Source organism: Orycteropus afer, unplaced genomic scaffold (genome assembly GCF_000298275.1).
Source record: "Orycteropus afer afer isolate SDZICR_OR568_19922 unplaced genomic scaffold, OryAfe1.0 scaffold00239, whole genome shotgun sequence".
Taxonomy (NCBI): domain Eukaryota; kingdom Metazoa; phylum Chordata; class Mammalia; order Tubulidentata; family Orycteropodidae; genus Orycteropus; species Orycteropus afer.
The window spans coordinates 2,907,377-2,916,475 of record NW_006921826.1 but is presented as its reverse complement, the minus strand read 5'-3'; the positions used below and the strand labels follow the sequence as shown (position 1 = coordinate 2,916,475).

At 36.7% G+C, this 9,099-nt stretch overlaps 1 protein-coding gene across 1 annotated transcript in view; it reads left to right on the top strand.

Annotated features, from left to right (window-relative positions):
* Positions 1-9,099, top strand: part of ADSS2 (adenylosuccinate synthase 2) — a 61,563-nt gene that overhangs the window by 15,469 nt on the left and 36,995 nt on the right. Inside the window, exons 2-4 of the mRNA XM_007949148.2 lie at positions 3,968-4,070; positions 5,220-5,288; positions 7,878-7,928. Of these exons, the coding sequence (XP_007947339.1) occupies positions 3,968-4,070; positions 5,220-5,288; positions 7,878-7,928 (223 nt within the window). The remainder of the gene's footprint in view (positions 1-3,967; positions 4,071-5,219; positions 5,289-7,877; positions 7,929-9,099) is intronic.

Here is a 9,099-nt window from a genome sequence, read left to right as displayed (position 1 = left end):
TCAAGGCTCAGCAGTCCAAGATTATCTTCTGTGTCTGTGTTAATTGGTTTCCCTTTTCTTTGTTGAAGAGGGTCTGTGCAGTCTTTCTGCCTAGTTTGCCATCTTGCCAGAACCGCTCACATACCAACATTTCTTGATCCAATCTTTTGTTCTGTTGTTAGGCTTGACAGGTTCGGGTTCTAAGGACCCAGGATAGAAAATATGAGACACTTGTCTTTTTGACCTTCTTAAGAACAGTTGCAAAATAACAAATTACTGTTACATCATCCCTGTTTGCTCTGGTATTGTATTTTAGAGTATTTCCCTTGAGAGTATAAATGATACTAAAATTTAGCAGTTAATCATCATTGTTGTGCTAAGACACTTGCCTGCTAACCAGACGGCTGGCGGTTCAAACCCACCAGCCACTCCTTGGAAGGAAGGTTGGGTATTCCTACTTCCGTAGTGATGCTGCCTCGGAATCCCAAGGAGGGGTCGCTATGAGTCGGGGCCGACTCAATGGCAAACAACAACAACAACAACAAACATTGTTGTATTCATTTATCATTAGTGCAAGATGTAGCCATGCTATGTTGCATTGGGTTTGTTCTGTGAATCATTTGGAGTCTTTATAAGCAATAGAAAAAGATTCTGTCTTAGGCAAAGGGGAAATACATTTGAAGGCAGAACAGGACTGCCAAGCCTCAGGGTGGACTGAAATCTAGGTGCAGTTCTTGGATCTCAGCAGCAAGAACCGGCAGGCTTTCTCATTAGGATGTTCCATAAAATCACAGCATCTCTTGCTCACTCCTGCCTTCCTCTCTACTCAAAATCACGTTCCCAGGAGAGAGAATTTAATTAGTTTAAGCTGGATCAAATTTCCTTCTCTGGATGGCCAGAGGAATGATTACTATGATTTGCAAAGTAAGGGAGAAAAGTAGGGGCTGAACATACTAGTCAGCTATAGTATAGCTGACCTTTGGTTGATTTCACATGGGAATATAAAGAATGAAGAAACATTAGTTCTAGGTTGTACTTATTTGTAAGTTGTTTTCTAGCAGTGTAATAATACACTGTAGACTTCTAATGCTTTTCTGGAAAAAATATTAGAATTTAAATAGGATTATTTGTTTGGTGGGTTTTTTGATATATTTCAAAATTAAGAAAATAAATTAAGATATCTGAGAATCAATGAACAATATTTCCCATATTGGCATAATTAATCTGAAAACAATATTGATTGTTATTCTATAGCTTTTTTGTTCCATAACAGTTACTAATTGAGCACATCCTATTTCTGTAAGACACATAAGGAGCCCTTGTGGAGCAGCGGTTAAAGCACTCAGCTCCCCAACCAAAAGGTCGGTGGTTCAAACCTACCAGCCTCTCTGAAGGAGAAAGATGTGATAGTCTGCTTCCACAAAGATTTACAGCCTTGGAAACTCTGTGGGGCAGTTCAATGCTGTTCTCAGGCGTTGCTATGAGTCAGAATCAACTCAGCAGCACCGGCTTTAGTTTGGTATAGAACATCTCACTGCCATGGAGTTGTTTCCCACTCATAGCAACCCCCATTGGGTTTCCGAGGCTGTAAACTTTATGGAAATAGATTGCCCAGTCTTCCTTCCATGGAGCAGCTGGTGGGTCATACAGCTATGATAATTGAAAGTATTTTTTAAAGGAGCTCTCGTAGCTTAGTGCCTAAGGCATCTGACTGCTAACCAGAAGGTTGGTGGTTCAAACCCACCAGCCCTTCCTTGGAAGGAAGATGGGGCAATCTACTTCCGTAGTGATGCTGCCTTGGAAACCCAAGGAGGGGTCGCTATGAGTCAGGTCCGACTCGACGGCACATAACAAGAACAACAACAACACTTGAACACTTGAGTGATCATATGTGTAATGGGAATTTCGCTGAGCAGTAAGAGGCAGTTACGATGAACTATTAACATGTGTATATGATAATAGGGAGTTTTGTGTGTTCTTTTATTTTTTTAAAGCAAGCTTGGGAAAATTTGTAGTGAGAAGGGAATTGTATGTTTCTGTTAAATAGGTGTATGTGTGTATGTATCCCATCATTTATGTAACTGTCACAGTTTATGTACTACATACTAAACCTTATTTCATATATGAATTATTTAATCATAACATCCTATTTGTGTAGTAGGTCCTCATTTTACATCAGGACTCTCTTGCACAGCATGTGTTTGGATTTAAAGGAACTATAGTCTCAATTCCCTCTTAGGGCACTAGTGACTAAATGTTCTAGTAAACACTTAAAATTTCTTCCCTGTGTCCATAATAGGATAGCCCAGGGCTGTTGTGGATATCTTTAACCACATTTTCATGCTCAAACTATTTAAGTGGAACCATTAGCAATTCTTAGTAAGACTTGGTTATTGAAAAATGTTTTAATGTTTGAGTGAGTAAGCTTTACACTAAGGTATGATTTCAAGACTTTTGCAGCTAGACTTTTCCACTAGGAAAATATCACATGTAGTAAGGGTTCTAAATCCTAGTGAAACTAGGAAAAACTCATTAAGGAATTAAACCACTTCATCCTTTCTGAAGTCATCTATCAGAACCACCTGCCTAAAATAAAATAATTAACATACCATCCTTCCATCATGGTATTGCTGTCATTAATTTCTGAATGTTTGGAAGGAATTTCCCTAATCATAAAAGCATGGGATAAAAAAGGCTAATAATATTGTCATGAGAGTTAAAGAAGTAATAGCTTACAGTGAAGGAGGCAGAAAAAGTATAAAAAGCAAGTGAGGATTGTCTTTAGTGATATCTGAGTTATTTTAAAGAAAACTAAATTAAAGTCAGTATGCCTTTTTGGTATATGTTTTAGGATTCTATCAGAATTGGTGGTAAATTTGCACATGTGCAAAATAATAATAAAATATGTACCAGAAAGTTTATTGGAATGTTGTGATGGCAAACAATTGGAAACAACCTAAATGCCTGTCCTTGTGGGACCAATTTAATAAATGATTGTCCACCCATACACGAAGGAATACAGTGCAGCTTCTAAAACAATGAAGAGGATTATGGAATAAGTACTAAGATTTGTTAAGTGAAAAAAGCAAGCTGCCAAAGTGTGTGTGTATATTTTGCTACCATTTATATATATGGGATAAAATAATATATAAATATGTGTTTTTATTTACTTAAATTACATGTTAATCCCTAGTATTCTTGTACCTCTTATGATTTCACTTTTCATGTTGACCTCCTTTTTTTTTTTGACTTTTCAGGTGCTAATTTCATAAAGTAGAAGTTTCATCCTGAGTTTATAGTATGACTCTCTCACCTTTAGATCCTTGTCCAAGGATATTATTTTAGCTAGAGATGAGCAAGATCCAGGGACCTGTCACTAACCATACTCACAAGACTGATTTATAAATTGATAAATTAGAGTTCCAAGAGAGCCAATATGTGGGGGGCGGTTACTTATATTTTTGGTTCAGTCCATGTAGTAACAGAAACTTCAAGTTTCAGAGTTGCTTGACACACTGTTAGGACACTGCAAATTATATGAATATGTACATTAAATTAGGGTAATTGTACAAATTTCTATTATCTTAGAGATATTTTTATGTAGATAACTGTTACAAATAATTAACTAGATTGCTACATGCCCTACCTAATGCCAAAAACAGCAAACCGATAGGTTTCTTTCTTTTTTCTTTCCACGTTTTTTTCTCTTTTAAAAAGAAGGGCTATGTCTTCCTATCTTCCTGAAACCTGAATTCTCTAATTTCTAGAGTGTTTCAGGATCATCACTCAAACATACTATAGTGGGGATAGAGGAAGGACCGTCAAACTGTTCTGATGCCTCTAAAGAATCAGTATACGTGACAAATACTTGGGTTTCTTAAGTGATATTGGCATTTTAACAGAATATAAATTATTAATTCACTTTGGAAATAGATATATTATTTGTCATTTATTGTCAGGCTCAGTTTTCTCTTATCTTACATTTCAGGGAGGAAATAATGCTGGCCATACAGTTGTTGTAGATTCTGTAGAATATGATTTTCATCTTTTACCCAGTGGCATAATTAATCCAAATGTTACTGCATTCATTGGTAAGTATATAGTGTTAACTGAACTACTTGGGGATTTTTTTTCTCCAAAATTCATAATGTTCATTTTTTGATTATCAAACCTGATTTCATTTCTCACTTACCAAATGGTTCATTGATCCCTTTAAATTTTGGCCATGGTGCCTTGTAAAATATACCTAATTTTGGCTTTTTAACTCTTTGAGACCTTTTCGTGGTAATATTTTTTGGAAAACTACTTTGCATTTATCAGTGATTGTTGGCAGTCTTAAATTTATTAAGTATTATAGATCATCGAATTGAGTTTTCAGCCACTTTTGGCTGTAAAACTAAAAAACCAAGCTCATTGCTGTAGAGTCAGATCCGACTCATAGGGACCCTGCCTTGGGTGTCCAAGGTAGTATCATTATGGAAGCAGATTGCCCAACCTTCCTTCTCATTTTTGACTATGACCCACAGTAAAAATTACAATAGGTCTGTTTCACAGGTTGATTTAGAACCCTTACTACCTGTGATGTAATTTGCTATTTTCTCCTTTTTTAATTTTTAAAAAATGCTAATTGATTTTATGAACACTAATTGGGTGTTTTTCTCCAATTTGAAAGACATTGATCTAGAGTCTACTGTAATCTGGTTTGATTTACCTAAAGTTGCAAAACTAGTTTATTTAAACATAAGTTAATTTAAACATATGTTAAATTATGTATAATTTTAGTGTTATATTCTATGTATATTATGTATTCACATTGTACCACTATTTAAAACATATAATAATTTCTGTGATTATCTCCCAATAAATCAGAATGTCCCATTAGTCTAAGTATCTCCTCTACTATTCTAGATAAAGCATTATTATTAATGTCTGTATTATAATATCATTATATAAGGAGCCCTGATGGCATAATGGCTAAGTGCTTGGCTGCTAACCAAAAGAAGAATTGGTGATTAGAACACACCCAACTACTCTGTGGGAGAAAAGGCCTGACAGTCTGCTTCTGCAAAGATTACAGCCTGGAAAGCCCTATGGGGCAATTCTGCTCTGTCACATGGAGTTGCTATAAATCAAAATGGACTTGATGGCCCCCAACAATGATAAAAATAGATGTCTGTATTATAATGTTGTTATTTATGTTTGTAGATGTCTACGGTTGAGATTTATTTGTTTGCCTTTAGGAAATGGTGTGGTAATACATCTACCTGGATTGTTTGAGGAAGCAGAGAAAAATGTTCAGAAAGGAACAGGTAGGAAAGGATGAGTCTATTTTGCCTGGTAACCAGTAATTTTTTTTTAGGAGCTTATGCCAGGAAAATGTAACATTTTTGTTTTAATAATACTTTAAAGTTGCAGGTTGTTGTAGGACAAATATTTTAAATGTTGGTTATTAAATTTTGTTCTTTTTAATCAGTAAATTGAACAACAGACAATATAATAAGTCTTAATTTTTAACATAGTGGTAGTCTGCAAACTTGTTTGATTTGCTATACTTAAAATTATCAGAAGCCTTATTTGTGCTCCATTTAGCCTCCTTTTTCTTCTGCAAAAATGGCAGTGGCACCTTCTAACCTACTCTTAATTTCACAAGGGTTAGAGGAACATAAAGATCAGCAGCCCAAGGCTGAGTCCTGTGAAGCTGAGGTCAGACATTCCTCCATTCTCCAACCTTTTTACTAATACTGACACCAACTGTCCCTCCCAAGGCACTCTCTATGTGTCTGCTGGGTTTGATAATTCATTGCAGTGGCCACACAGAACTCACAGACAATACTCACAATTATGGGTTTTATTAGGGAAGTAACAGGTTACAATTCAGGATCAGTAACACTGTATCCTGAGTTCTTGGATCAGGACAGTCTCAGCCCTGCCTAAAGGCACACCTCTTTTTGGCTCTTGGCCCTGCAGCCCCTCGGCCTCTGCCATACTTGGGCAAATGTTGCAAAGCTCCTTTAGCTCTGCTAATAAGTGCCCAGAGACGCCTCACTCTGCCAGTAAGCCTCAGCTGGAAGACAATCAGCTCTGCCGTCGGCAAACTTGCCCCACAGGCACCCCCCTCCACCAGCTGCCTGCGTGAAGGTGCTCGGCTCCACGGACCAGGATGCCACAACACTGTCATGCTGGTGTTCTGGTTCTGCTGCTTCTGGTTCTCTACCACCACCACTTGCTGTCTCTCCAGTGTTACTGCCTTCTGTCTCTAAAGAGGTTCTCAGAGTAGGGCCCCTGGGTCCAAAGGATGCACTCTGCTCCCATCTCTTTGTGGTGGTAGTCATGTCCCTGCTTTCCACCTCTGGGATGGTTAATTTCAAGCCTAGTGGGATGGCAAAACTGACCAATCCCCACACTAGTGTTCTATTCACTTTGTTTTCATGGTCCCACTCCCATTTGGGTGCCATGTACCTTATTTGCATTATTAGCAAGCTATCCAGTCCTGTTGGTGGTCCACAAGCATCTGACATTTACATAGTCCCACTCAGTCATTTGGTGAGAGTAACAAAGACTATGGCTAGAAGGGACCTTATTAAGTAATTCATTGGACATATTTCCCAAACCAGGAACTGGCTTATGGGAGGTGGGGGAACCTCTGAAGCCCATTTTGCATGCTGTCATCCTTGTTTTCAGAGGATTTAGAGCTCTCCTTGGTTTTACAATGTAGAGGTGAAAAGGTTTTGTTTAGGTTCTTCCCTCCAAATAAAGGACATGCTCCTTTTATGCAATGTATCCTTTCAGAAAATAACTGTGGTTTCCTACCTTTTGGGGTTTTAGAAATGTCTTTACATTCAACATAGTAACCTCACTAGAATTTCAGAATATAAATAATACACAGTTGAGGAAAATTAATATGCTTTCCCTTTAGTTTAGCTCAAATTTAAATTAATTATATTACTGTTGTTAAAATTTATTGTTTAAGTTTAAAATTGGCCATCTATTCCCTCCAGTGTTCTAGCAACTAACTCCAAATTTGCAAAATCCTGTCTTGCTATTATTATCTCTTTTGTCCTCCCTTCATTTTTTGGTCATGTGTCCTAGTCCCTCCGTTTGAAATAAGTCAACTTGAGGTTCCCATGCTGCCCTCTGTTCTCTGTCATCTCCTTTAACAACTTTGTCTTGTCCACATTCCCTTCTGTCCTGTCTTTGGATTCATGTATCTATTCATTCAGCAATCGTTTTTGGAACACTTTATTTGATGATCAGCTCTGTGCTATGAAAACTCATGCTTTCTGCTCTAAGGCATCTGCAGTTATATGGAGAAGCATATTAATAATAAATAAATAATTATAGTTCAATGTGATACATGCAATAATAGACTAATTTGGAAGAATTAGAGGAAGTTTCCTTATTTTGTTTACTTACACTTTTTTATGTGAGTAAACAAAATAAGGAAACTTCTTAATTCCTCCAAAGTAGTCTATTACTCCATGTATCACAGTGAACTATAATTATTTGTTTATTTATAATTGCCTTTTGGGAAAGGGTGCCATTCTCAAAATTAACTCCTTTGTATATCGAATTTCTGCCTAGCCTTCTCTCTCACTCCCAGCAAAATAAAGCATTTTACTACCATTTACTTTTTGAATTTCTAGAAATATTTTATGTAAATTTTGCTGGCTTGCAGTTTGGAGCTCCTTAGAGCAAAAAACTTAAAAAGATAGTTTTTATGAGTCTAAAGGTGAGAAAATTTTTAGTAAATATCATGTTTCCTCTGTTGAAAAAAAGATAGTAAAGTTGTTCTTTCAATGAAAAACCTTTTAGACATTGTATTGATAAAGAAATTATGACTAAAAAGTTACTGTACAAAATGTTTAATTCAATATGTCTTTTCTCCCTCTTCCCTCTAGGTCTAGAAGGCTGGGAAAAAAGGCTTATCATATCTGACAGAGCTCATATTGGTAAGGGGAACATAATGCATTTGTTTATAACTTTTTTTTTTTAATCAGAACTTTATCGGATGAAAGCATTTAATAACCATTTTTCTTTTTTTTTAATTTAAAAAATGTGTTATAAAACATTTCAAACAGAAACAAAGACTAAAACGATGAACCCCATGTGCCCATAGCCTAGCTTTTAATTGTAGTTAAACTGAAGTAAGATGAATTATAATAATTAGTATCCAAATATATAACATTATTATTAATTTTTATTAATTTTTCCTTTGTTTTTGCTTTTTTGACAAGGGCCAGGAGCTCTGGTGGCACAGTGGTTAAGTGCTCAGCTGCTAACCCAAAGGTTGGTGGTTCAAACCCACTAGCAGCTCTGTGGGAGAAAAGACCTGGTGGTCTGCTTTGGAAAAGATTTCAGCCTAGGAAACTATGGGCAGTTCTACTCTGTATAGGGGCGCTGTGAGTCAGAATGGACTAACGGCACACAACAATAAGCTCAAAATTACCTATTTCTGAAGAAGGGGTTAGTTAATCAAATTAACAATATAATAGTATTTTATGAGACATAAGCCTGTTAAAAAATAAGTCATATGAAAATATGCAATAGTTGGAAACAAAGAAGAATTACCAGTGGTTGGAAAATTTGGCCTTGGTGACAGAAATAATGCTGGAACTCGCATGGTAGAATTTTGCAAGACCCATGACTTGTTCATTGCAAACACCTTTTTTCAACAACACGAATGGCGGCTCTACACATGGACTTTACCAGATGGAATACACAGGAATCAGATTGAGTACATCTGTGGCAAGAGGCAGGGGAAAAGCTCAATATCTTCAGCCAAAACCAGGCCAAGAGCTGATTGTGGAACAGACCATCAACTGCAAGTTCAACTTGAAGTTAAAGACAGTTAAAACAAGTCCAAGAGAGCCAAAATATGATCTTGAATATATCCCTCCTGAATTTACAGACCATCTAAAGAATAGATTTGATACATTGAACACCAGTGACCAAAATCCAGAAGAATTGTGGGAGGATATCAAGAACATTATCCATGAAGAAAGCAAGAGATCACTAAAAAGACAAGAAGGGAAGACCAAAATGGATGACAGAAGAGACTCTGAAACTTACCCTTGAGTGGAGAGTAGCTAAAGCCAATGGAAGAAATGACAAGATAAAAGA